Here is an 11,729-nt window from a genome sequence, read left to right as displayed (position 1 = left end):
CTGCCAGTGGGCGGGCCCCGCCGCGCGCCGTGGCCCCGCCCCCTTTGCAGCCAATCATCGCGTGGCTCCACTGACCGCCCGCGCGAGGCACGTCGGGAGTTGTAGTCCCGGCCCCAGTGTGCACGCGTGCGCACAGCGCCTGCTGCGAGGGCAGCGGGCATGCAAAGAGCCGCGTGCGACAGGGATGCGCGTTCAGGGCCCTCGTGCAATAGTAATCTGAGGAAACATTAACCCAATAGCCCCCCCTCAGGGGCTGCTCACCAGGTGGCCTCCATCAAAGGCCGGCAACTCCCGTGTGAGTGAATGGAAGGAAGACAGGACGGGCCATCGCTGGTACCTCTTGTCCCTGAGATAAGAGGGGAACTGAAACCACTGAGCCAGAAATACAAAGGAGCTGCAAATTAGCCCAGACCTGAAGGACAAGGTGTACGTGACCACAGGACTGAGTTGGCGCAGAAGTAAGGGTCAGCTAGCGAACACAGTGAAGGAGACTACGGGCCTTCATCTGCAGACCCCTGCCCACGACCTCCAGGGAGCACTGCGCAGGTGTGACATGGAGGGACTTGGGGTGGGGGATATGTTAATGATTTCTCGGAACTGATTGTAATATTCCCTCCCTATTCCCAGAATTGTGATGCATGTGTATTGGAGTTAATGAATATGTAACGTTTTACACAATAAAAAGGAGCCTCTTTTGGCTCCAGGGCACGCACGTTTCTGGAGGAATGATTCCCCCCTGTGCCCAGTGCTGAATAAACATACCTACTTTATAACCTTACTGGTTGTAAAGTCATGATTCCGCTCGTCAATAGGCGCACGTGTGCAGGGTCCTCGTGCAGCGGGGTGGTTGTGCAGGCCCCCGTTGTGCTGCTCTGCCAGGCACAGAGTTATTCTATTCGGAAGCAAAACAGGCCGGTGTCTGATACTGCTGTTATAAATGAATGAAGCCAATCTTTATAAAAATATATAATTTCCTCATCCTCCTCCTCATCCACCTCCTCGTCCTCGTCCTCCTACTTATCCTCCCCCTCCTCGTCCCCCTCCTCGTCCTCATCCACCTCATCCTCCTCCTCCTCTTCCTCCTCCTCCTCCTCCTCCTTGTACTCCTCCTCGTCCTCCACCTCGTCCTCCTCCTCCTCCTCATCCTATTCTTCCTCATCTTCCTCGTCCTCCTCCTTGTCTTCCTTCTCGTTCTCGTCCTCCTTGTCCACCTCCTCATCCTCCTTGTCCTCGTCCTCCTCCTCGTCCTCATCCCCCTCCTCCTCCTTCATCTTCCTTGTCATCCTCATCCTCCTCCTCCTCGTCCTCCTCCTCCTTGTCGTCCTCCTCATCCTGTCCTGGGTTGAGTGAGTGGTGGAGTTTTTTGGTGGCAGGGGAGGGGGCTATCGGGGCAGCCCCCTGTGAGAAGCTTCTCAAAGCTCCCCCAGCTCCACGTCAGCTCCACTTCTGTTTGGGAAATTGAGCCAATCAGCTGCGCCTCTGCAATAACGTATTTAAGAAGGGACGTGGTGACGTGCTGTGGGACTTGTGAGGAGGAGTCGCTGCAGCTACATGAACACCAAGGTCAGTGGAGGAACGGAGGAAGAAAGGAGGGGGGAGGTGTGCCGGAGCAGAGAACCCTCCTGTATCCTGTGGTGAGACGGCAGGGCGGCCCCCCCCTGCCACCCATGAAGATCTACGGTGGAGCAGGCATTGATTTGTGGCCTGTCGTTCCTGCTCGGATGATCAAGGTTCTGTGCCCGAAGAAGGCCGGGGTCTCATGGAAAAAGGTAGCCCCGCTGCTGTAATTCAGTGCTGGGAGGATTGCAGCATGCGGGGGAGTCCCACGCCGGAGCAGCTCGGGAAGGGCTGCAGCCGTGTGAAAGAATCCAGTCGGAGGAAGTTAGTGACCCATGACGGAGCAGTGTGGGGAACGCTGCGGCCCATGGGAGGAATTCATGTCGGAGAAAGTTTGTGGAGGACTGTCTGCTGTGAGAGGGGGACCACGATGGAGCAGGGGGTAACAAGTTTTGGACACTCCCCTCACCGAACATGAAGGAAGTGGCAGCACTGACTGCACCCCCCATTCCCTGCCCCTGCACCACTGGGGGAGGAGGTAGAGATATCGGGAGCAGAGCTGAGCCCGGGAAGAAGGGAGGGGTGGGGGAAGGTGTTCTCAAGATGTGGCACTGCTTCTCACTGTCCTACTCTGTTATGTGTTGTTTGTGTCTGTAATAAATGTATGGATTTTTCCTTCCCCTAAGGAGTCTGCCTTTTGCTCGTGATCATAAAAGGGGGATTTTCACCGATCCCAGTCCTATCTTGAACCCCAAGCCTGGCTCTCTGTTCCTACTCATTGCCGGAGGGGAAGGGAGAGAGAGGTGCTGCATTGTGGTTGGCTGTCAATCAGGCCTAAACCATGACAAATCCTCATCCTCATCCTCCTCATCCTCCTCGTCACCGTCCTCATCCTCATCCTCCTCATCATCCTCGTCCTCCTCGTCCTCCTCTTCAGTCCTCCTATCTGTCCTCCTCCTCATCCTCCCCCTCCTCCTCGTCATCGTCCTCGTCCTCCTCCTCCTAATCGTTTTCCTCCTCCTCCTCGTTTTCCTCCTCATCGTTTTCCTCCTCATCATCCTCCTCCTTGTCCTCCTCCTCATCCTGGTCATCCTCCTCATCCTCTTCCTCCTCCTCCACCTCCTCATACTCCTCCTCGTCCTCCTCCTCGTCCTCGTCCTTGTCCTCCTCATCCTCGTCCTCGTCCTCCTACTTGTCCTCCTCCTCGTCCTCCTCCTTGTCCCCCTCCTTGTCCTCATCCTCCTAGTCCTCCTCCTCGTCCTGCTCCTCGTCCTCCTCGTCCTCGTCCTCCTACTTGTCCTCCTCCTCATCCTCCTCCTTGTCCCCCTCCTTGTCCTCATCCTCCTTGTCCTCCTCGTCCTCCTTGCCTTCCTCCTCAACTCCTCATATTCCAACTCGTCCTCCTCCTCCTCCTCCTCGTCCTCCTCCTACTCTTCGTCTTCCTCCTCCTCCTCCTCATCCTCCTCGTCCTCCTCCTCCTTCTCGTCCTCGTCCTCGTCCTCCTCCTCCTTGTCCTCCTTTTTCTCATCCTCCTCCTCGTCCTCGTCCCCCTCCTCCTCCTTCATCTTCCTCGTCATCAGTCATCCTCCTCCTCCACCTCCCCTTCCTTCTCCTCCTCCTCATCCTCCTCCTCCTCATTGTCATCCTCCTCATCCTCCTCATCCTCCCTGTCGTCCTCCTCGTCCTCCTCCTCGTCCTCTTTGTCCTCGTCTTCCTCCTCATCCTCATCCTCGTCCTCCACTTCCTCCTCATCCTCCTCGTCCTCCTCCTAGTCCTCCTCCTCCTCCTTGTCCTCCTCTTCCTCCTCATCCTCGTTCTCCTTGACCTCGTCCTCCTCCTTATCCTCCTCCTCCTCCTCCTCCTCGTCCTCCTCCTCGTCCTCCTCCTCCTCCTCCTCGTCCTTGTCCTCGTCATCCTCCTCATCCTCCTCCTCCTCCTCCTCCTCCTCCTCGTCCTCCTCCTACTCTTCGTCTTCCTCCTCCTCCTCCTCATCCTCCTCGTCCTCCTCCTCCTTCTCGTCCTCGTCCTCGTCCTCCTCCTCCTTGTCCTCCTTTTTCTCATCCTCCTCCTCGTCCTCGTCCCCCTCCTCCTCCTTCATCTTCCTCGTCATCGTCATCCTCCTCCTCCACCTCCCCTTCCTTCTCCTCCTCCTCATCCTCCTCCTCCTCGTCATCCTCCTCATCCTCCTCATCCTCCCTGTCGTCCTCCTCGTCCTCCTCCTCGTCCTCTTTGTCCTCGTCTTCCTCCTCATCCTCATCCTCGTCCTCCACTTCCTCCTCATCCTCCTCGTCCTCCTCCTAGTCCTCCTCCTCCTCCTTGTCCTCCTCTTCCTCCTCATCCTCGTTCTCCTTGACCTCGTCCTCCTCCTTATCCTCCTCATCCTCCTCGTCCTCCTCCTCGTCCTCCTCCTCCTCGTCCTCGTCCTCGTCATCCTCCTCATCCTCCTCCTCCTCCTCCTCATCCTCCTCCTAGTCCTCCTCGTCCTGCTCGTTCTCCTCGTACTCCTCATTCTACTCATCCTCATCCTCCTCCTTGTCCACCTCCTTTTCCTCATCCTCCTTGACCTCCTCCTCCTCATCCTCGTCCCCCTCCTCCTCCTCCTCTTCCTCGTCGTTCTCCTCCTCATCGTTGTCCTCCTCCTATTCGTTGTCCTACTCCTCCTCATCGTCCTCCTCGTCCTCCTCCTCATCCTCGTTATCCTCCTCATCGTTTTCCTCCTCTTCCCCTCCTCCTCCTCGTCCTCTTCCTCGTCCTTGTTATCCTCCTCATTGATTTCCTCCTCCTCGTACTCCAACTCCTCGTCATCATCATCATCCTGCTCCTCCTCCTCCTCCTCCTCCTCATCCTCCTCCTAGTCCTCCTCGTCCTCCTCGTTCTCCTCCTCGTCCTCCTCCTCAACCTCGTCCTTGTCCTCCGCCTTTTCATCATCCTCCTCGAACCTCCTCCTCCTCCTTCTCCTCCGCGTCCCCATCCTCCTCATCCTCGTCCTCCTCATCCTCCTTGTCCGCGTCCCCCTCCTCCTCCTCCTCTTCCTCATCATCCGCCTCCTCCTCGTCCTCCTCATCATCATCCTCCTCGTTGTCCTCCTCCTCCTCGTCGTCCTCCTCCTCCTCATCCTCCTCATCATCATCGTCCTCATCCTCCTCATCCTCGTTTTCCTCCTCCTAGTTTTCCTCCTCCTCCTCCTCCTCCTCGTCCTCCTCCTCGTCCTTGTTATCCTCCTCATCGTTTTCCTCCTCCTCCTCCTCCTCCTCCTCCTCCTACTCCCCATCCTCCTCGTCATCCTCCTCCTCCTCCTAATCGTTGTCCTCCTCCTCCTCGTTTTCCTCCTCCTCCTCCTCGTCCTCCTCCTCGTCCTCGTTATCCTCCTCATCGTTTTCCTCGTCCTCCTCCAACTCCTCGTCCTCCTCCTTGTCCTCATTATCCTCCTCATCGATTTCCTCCTCCTCCTCGTCGTCTTCCTCCTCATCCTGGTCATCCTCCTCATCCTCGTCCTCGTCCGCCTCCTCCTCCACCACATCCTCATTTTCCTCCTCCTTCTCCTCGTCCTCCTTATTCTCCTCCTCCTCATCCTCATCCTCCTCCTCATCCTCCATCTCGTCCTCCTCCTTGTCCTCCTCCTTTTCCTCATCCTCCTCGTCCTCCTCGTCCTCGTCCCCCTCCTCCTCCTCCTCTTCCTCGTCATGATCCTCCTCCTCGTCCTCCTCATCATCCTCCTCCTCGTTGTCCTTCTCCTCCTCGTCGTCCTCCTCCTCTTTGTCGTCCTCCTCCTCCTCCTCCTCGTTCTACACATCCTTGTGCTTGTCCTCCTCATCCTCCTCATCCTCCACCTCATCCTCCCCATCCTTGTCGTCCTCCTCATCCTCATCCTCGTCCTCCTCATCCTCCTCACCCTCATCCTCGTCGTCCTCCTCCACCTCCTCCCCCTCGTCCTCCTCCTCATCCTCATTGTCCTCGTCCTCCTCCTCGTCCTCGTCCCCCTCCTCCTCCTTCATCTTCCTCGTCCTCCTCGTACTCCTCCTCTTCCTCCTCCTCGTCCTCGTCCTCCTCCTCCTCCTCATATTTCTCGTCCTCCTCCTCCTCCTCTTCCTCGTCATCCTCATCCTCCTCCTCCTCGTCCTCCTCATCCTCCCTGTTGTCCTCCTCATCCTCCTTGTCGTACTCATCGTCTTCCTCCTCGTCCTCCTTTTCCTCATCCTCCTCCTCATCCTCGTCCTCCTCCTCCTCATCCTCCTCATCCTCCTCCTTGTCCTCCTCCTCCTTGTCATCCTCTTCATCCTCCTCCTCATCATCCTTCTCGTACTCCTCCTCGTCCTCCTCCTCCTTGTCATACTCTTCGTCCTCCTCCTCGTCCTCCTCCTCGTCCTCCTTGTCCTCATCCTCGTCCTCCTCATCCTCAACCACCTCCTCGTCATCGTCCTAATCCTCATCCTCCTCATCCTCCTCCTCATCCTCCTTGTCCTCATCCTCATCCTCGTCTTCCTCCTCGACCTCCTCCACCTCCTTCTCCTCCTCCTTATCCTGGTCTTCCTCCTCGTCCTCATCCTCCTCCTCATCCTCCTCATCATCATCGTCCCCATCCTCCTCGTCCTTGTTATCCCCCTCATCGTTTTCCTCCTCCTCCTCCTCATCCTACTCCTCGTCCTCGTTATCCTCCTCATCGATTTCCTCCTCCTCCTCCTCATTTTCTTCCTCCTTCTCCTCCCCATCGTCCTAGTCATCGTCCTCGTCCTCCTCCTCCTAATTGTTGTCCTCCTCCTCCTCGATTTCCTCGTCTTCCTCCAACTCCTCGTCCTCCTCCTTGTCCTTATTATCCTCCTCATCTATTTCCTCCTCCTCCTCCTCCTCCTCGTCTTCCTACTCATCCTCGTCATCCTCCTCATCCTCGTCCTCGTCCGCCTCCTCCTCCTCCACATCCTCCTTCTCCTCCTCCTTCTCCTCATCCTCCTCATTCCTCCTCCTCCTCATCCTCCTCGTCCTCCTCCTCATCCTCGTCCTCCTACTCATCCTCATCCTCGTCCTCCTCCTTTTCCTCCTCCTTTTCCTCATCCTCCTCGTCATCCTCGTACTCGTCCCCCTCCTCCTCCTCCTCTTCCTCGTCATGATCCTCCTCCTCGTCCTCCTCATCATCCTCCTCCTCGTTGTCCTCCTCCTCCTCGTTGTCCTCCTCCTCTTTGTCGTCCTCCTCCTCCTCCTCGTTCTACACATCCTCGTGCTCGTCCTCCTCCTCCTCATCCTCCTCGTCCTCCTCCTCATCCTCCTCCTCCTTGTCGTCCTCCTCATCCTCATCCTCGTCCTCGTCATCCTCCTCATCCTCATCCTCGTCCTCCTCCTCATCCTCCTCGTCATCGTCCTCATCCTCGTCCTCCTCATCATCCTCATCCTCGTCCTCCTCGTCCTCCTCATCATCCTCCTCCTCGTCCTCCTTGTCCTCATCGTCCTACTCATCCTCGTGCTCGTCCTCCTCCTCCTCATCCTCCTCCTCCTCATTCTCCTCCTCCTCCTCCTCGTCCTCCTCCTCTTCCTCGTTGTCCTCCTCTTCCTCGTTGTCCTCCTCGTCCTCCTCCTCTTCCTCGTTGTTCTCCTCCTCCTCGTCCTCCTCCTCCTATTCGTTTCCCTCCTCCTCCTCGTCCTCCTCGTCCTCGTCCTTCTCCTCGACCTCCTCCTCATCCTTGTCCTGCTCCTCCTAGTCCTCATCCTCCTCCTCGTCATCTTCCTCCTCCGTGTCCTCATCCTCCTCCTCCTCATATTCCTCGTCCTCCTCCTCTTCCTCCTCATCTTCGTCCTCCTCCTCGTCCTCCTCGTCCTCCTCCTCATCCTCCTCCTCATTTTCCTCCTCCTCCTCCTACCCATCCTACTCGTTATCGTCCTCGTCCTCCTCCTCCTAATCGTTGTCCTCCTCCTCCTCGTTTTCCTCCTCCTCCTCCTTGTCCTCGTTATCCTCCTCATCGTTTTCCTCCTCCTCGCCTCATACTCCTCCTCATCCTTGTCATCCTCCTCATACTCATCCTTGTCCTCCTCCTCCTCCTCCTCATTCTCCTCCTAGTCCTCCTCGTTCTCCTCCTCCTCGTCCTCCTCCTTTTCCTCATTCTCCTCGTCCTGCTCCTCCTCCTCGTCCTCGTCCCCCTCCTCCTCCTCCTCTTCCTCGTCATGATCCTCCTCCTCGTCGTCCTCGTCATCCTCCTCCTCTTTGTTGTCGTCATCCTCCTCCTCGTCCTACACATCCTCGTGCTCGTCCTCCTCCTGCTCATCCTCCTCGTCCTTCTCATTCTCCTCCTCCTTGTCGTCCTCCTAATCCTCATCCTCGTCCTCCTCCTCCTCATCATCTTCCTCGTCATCGTCCTCATCGTCATCCTCCTCATCATCCTCGTCCTCCTCGTCCTCCTCCTCATCCTCCTATTTGTCCTCCTCCTCGTCCTCCTCCTCATCCTCTTCCTCGTCATCCTCATCCCCCCCTCCTTGTCATCGTCATCTTCCTCCTCCTCCTAATTGTTGTCCTCCTCCTCCTCGTTTTCCTCCTCCTCGTTTTCCTCATCATCATCCTCCTCCTCGTCCTTCTCCTTGTCCTCGTTACCCTCCTCATCGTTTTCCTCCTCCTCCTCCAACTCCTTGTCCTCCTCCTCATCCTGGTCATCCTCCTCATCCTCGTCCTCGTCCTCTTCCTCCTCCTCCTTATTCTCCTCCTAGTCCTCGTCCTCCTCCTCGTCCTGCTCCTCGTCCTCCTTGTCCTTGAACTCCTCTTCTTCCTCCTCCTCGTACTCCTCCTCCTCGTCCTCCTCCTCCTCCTCGTCCTCGTCTTCCTCCTCGTCCACGTCCTTGTCCCCCTCCTTGTCCTCATCCTCCTTGTCCTCCTCGTCCTCCTTGCCTTCCTGCTCCTCCTCCTCGTCTTCCAACTCGTCCTCCTCCTCCTTCTCGTCCTCGTCCTCGTCCTCCTCCTCCTTGTTCTCGTCCTCCTCCTCATCCTCGTCCCCCTCCTCCTCCTTCATCTTCCTCGTCATCGTCATCCTCCTCCTACTCCTTCTCCTCCTCCTCATCCTCCTCTTCATCGTTGTCGTCCTCCTCATGCTCCTCGTCCTACTTGTTGTCCTCCTCATCCTCCTCCTCGTCCTCCTCCTTGTCCTCCGCCTCCTCCTCCTTGTCCTCCGCTTCCTCCTCCTCCTCGTTCTCCTTGACGTCCTCCTCCTCCTCCTCGTTCTCCTTTACGTCCTCCTCCTCCTCGTCCTCCGCCTCCTCATCCTCATCCTCCTCCTAGTCCTCCGCGTCCTCCTCGTTCTCTTCGTCCTCCTCCTCCTCCTCGTCCTCCTCCTCGTCCTCGTCCTCGTCCTCCTCCTTGTCCTCCTCCTTTTCCTCATCCTCCTTCACCTCATCCTCCTCCTTCTCCTCCTCGTCCCCATGCTACTCATCCTCGTCGCCCTCCTCCTCATCCTCATTCTCATCCACCTCCTCCTCCTCATCCTCATCCTCGTCCCCCTCCTCCTCCTCTTCCTCGTCATCATCCTCCTCCTCGTCATCCTCCTCCTCCTCGTTCTCCTCCTCCTCCTCCTTGTCCTCCACCTCCTCGTCCTCATCCTCGTCCTCGTTTTCCTCCTCATCGTTTTCCTCCTCCTCCTCCTCCTCCTCGTCCTCGTCCTCTTCTTTGTCCTCGTTATCCTCCTCATTGATTTCCTCCTCCTCGTACTCCTCCTCATCCTCGTCATCCTCCTCATCCTGCTCCTCCTCCTCCTCATCCTCATCCTCCTCCTAGTCCTCCTCGTCCTCCTTGTCCTCCTCCTCCTCCTCAAACTCGTCCTTTTCCTCCTCCTTTTCCTCATCCTCCTCGACCTCCTCCTCCTCCTTCTCCTCCTCGTCCCCATCCTCCTCATCCTCGTCCTCCTCATCCTCCTCGTCCGCGTCCCCCTCCTCCTCCTCCTCTTCCCCATCATCCGCCTCCTCCTCGTCCTCCTCATCATCCTCCTCCTCATTTTCCTCCTCCTCCTCCTCGTCCTCCTCCTCCTTGTAGTCCTCCTCCTACTCCTCCTCCTCGTCCTCCTCCTCGTCCTCTTCCTCCTCCTCGTCCTCGTCGTCCTCCTCCTCCTCATATTTCTCGTCCTCGTCCTCCTCCTCGTCCTCGTCCCCCTCATCCTCTTCCTCATCATCCTCAACCTCTTCCTCCTTGTATCCTCATCCTCCTCCTCCTCGTTGTTCTCCTCCTCCTCGTACTCCTCATCTTCCCTGTTGTCCTCCTCCTCCTCCTTGTCGTCCTCCTCATCCTCCTCCTCGTCCTCCTCCCCCTTGTCATCCTCTTCTTCCTCCTCCTCATCCTCCTCCTCGTCATCGTCCTCATCCTTGTCCTCCTCCTCCTCCTCCTCCTCCTCGTCCTCCTCCTCCTTGTCATCCTCTTCGTCCTCCTCCTCATCCTCCTCCTCGTCCTCCTTGTCCTCGTCCACCTCCTCATCCTCAGCCTCGCCCTCCTCCTCCTCATCATCCTCCTCGTCCTCGTCCTCCTTGTCCTCATCCTCATCCTCGTCTTCCTCCTCCACCTCCTCCTCCTCCTCATTTTCCTCCTCCTCCTTCTCCTCCTTCTCATCCTGGTCTTCCTCCTCGTCCTCATCCTCCTCCTCCTCCTCATCATCATCATCATCGTCCGCGTCCTCCTCATCCTCGTTTTCCTCCTCATCCTCCTCCTCGTCGTCCTCCTCGTCGTCCTTGTTATCCTCCTCGTTTTCCTCCTCCTCCTCCTCATCCTCCTCCTCGTCCTCGTTATCCTCCTCATCGATTTCCTCCTCATCCTCCTCATCCTCCTCCTCCCTCCTCATTTTCCTCCTCCTCCTCCTCCCCATCCTCCTCGTTATCGTCCTCATCCTCCTCCTCATAATCCTTGTCCTCCTCCTCCTCGTTTTCCTCCTCCTCCTCCTCGTCCTCGTTATCCTCCTCATCGTTTTCCTCCTCCTCTTCCAACTCCTCGTCCTCCTCCTTGTCCTCGTTATCCTCCTCATCGATTTCCTCATCATCATCCTGGTCATCCTCCTCATCCTCGTCCTCGTCCGCCTCCTCCTCCTCCACATCCTCATTCTCCTCACCATTCTCCTCGTCCTCCTCATTCTCCTCGTCGTCGTCGTCGTCCTCCTCCTCCTCCTCCTCGTCCAACTCTTCATCGTCTTCCTCGTCCTCCTCCTTGTCCTCCTCCTTTTCCTCATCCTCCTCGTCCTCCTCCTCCTCCTCGTCTTCATCCCCCTCCTCCTCCTCCTCTTCCTCGTCATGATCCTCCTCCTTATCCTCCTCATCATCCTCCTCCTCGTTGTCCTCCTCCTCGTCATCCTCCTCCTCTTTGTTGTCGTCATCCTCCTCCTCGTCCTACACATCCTCGTGCTCGTCCTCCTCCTCCTCATCCTCCTCGTCCTCCTCCTCATCCTCCTCCTCCTTGTCATCCTCCTCATCCTCATCCTCGTCCTCCTCCTCCTCCTCATCCTCCTTGTCATCGTCCTCATCCTCGTCCTCCTCATCATCCTCATCCTCGTCCTCCTCGTCCTCCTATTTGTCCTCCTCCTCCTCATCCTCCTCGTCCTCTTTGTCATGCTCCACCTGTTCCTCGTCCTCCTCATCCTCCTTGTCTTCCTCCTTATCGTCCTCCTCGTCCCCCTCCTCGTCCTCATACTCATCGTCGTACTCCTCGTCCTCCTCCTCGTCCTCTTCCTCGTCCTCCTCGTCCTCCTCCTTGTCCTCCTATTTGTCCTCCTCCTCGTCTTCCTCCTCGTCCTCCCCCTCGTCCTTCTCATCCTCCTTGTCCTCGTCGTCCTCCTCCTCCTCCTCCTCCTCCTCGTCCTAGTCCTCCACCTTGTCCTCCTCCTCGTCCTCCTCCTCATCCTCCTTGTCCTCGTCCTCCTCCTCCTCCTTGTCCTGCTCGTCTTCCTCCTCGTCCTCCTATTTGTCCTCCTCCTCGTCCTCCTCCTCCTCCTCCCCCTCCTCCTCGTCATCGTCCTCGTCAACCTCCTCCTAATCGTCATCCTCCTCCTCCTCGTTGTCCTCCTCCTCCTCGTTGTCCTCCTCCTCCTCATTATCCTCCTCCTCCTCGTCGTCCTCCTCCTCGTCCTCTTCTTCGTCCTCGTTATCCTCCTCATCGATTTCCTCCTCCTCGTACTCCTCCTCGTCCTCGTCATCCTCCTCATCCTGCTCCTCCTCTTCCTCATCCTCCT

At 57.4% G+C, this 11,729-nt stretch overlaps 1 protein-coding gene and 1 pseudogene across 1 annotated transcript; both read left to right on the top strand.

Annotated features, from left to right (window-relative positions):
* Positions 1–997: 997 nt before the first annotated feature.
* Positions 998–9,485, top strand: LOC122154360 (basic proline-rich protein-like; the record flags this gene model as incomplete). Its single annotated transcript, XM_042802315.1, is given in 7 exon segments — positions 998–1,142; positions 3,299–3,650; positions 3,829–4,016; positions 4,497–4,513; positions 4,796–4,908; positions 8,642–9,177; positions 9,268–9,485. Coding segments are annotated over 7 exon segments (1,569 nt in total), but the record flags the coding sequence as incomplete, so codon positions are not given.
* Positions 9,486–9,984: 499 nt separating this feature from the next.
* LOC122154388 lies at positions 9,985–10,918 on the top strand (annotated as a pseudogene).
* Positions 10,919–11,729: the final 811 nt, after the last annotated feature.

This window comes from Tyto alba, unplaced genomic scaffold, assembly GCF_018691265.1.
Source record: "Tyto alba isolate M040663 unplaced genomic scaffold, T.alba_DEE_v4.0 Super-Scaffold_39, whole genome shotgun sequence".
Taxonomy (NCBI): Eukaryota; Metazoa; Chordata; class Aves; order Strigiformes; family Tytonidae; genus Tyto; species Tyto alba.
This window is presented reverse-complemented; position numbering and strand designations above follow the sequence as displayed.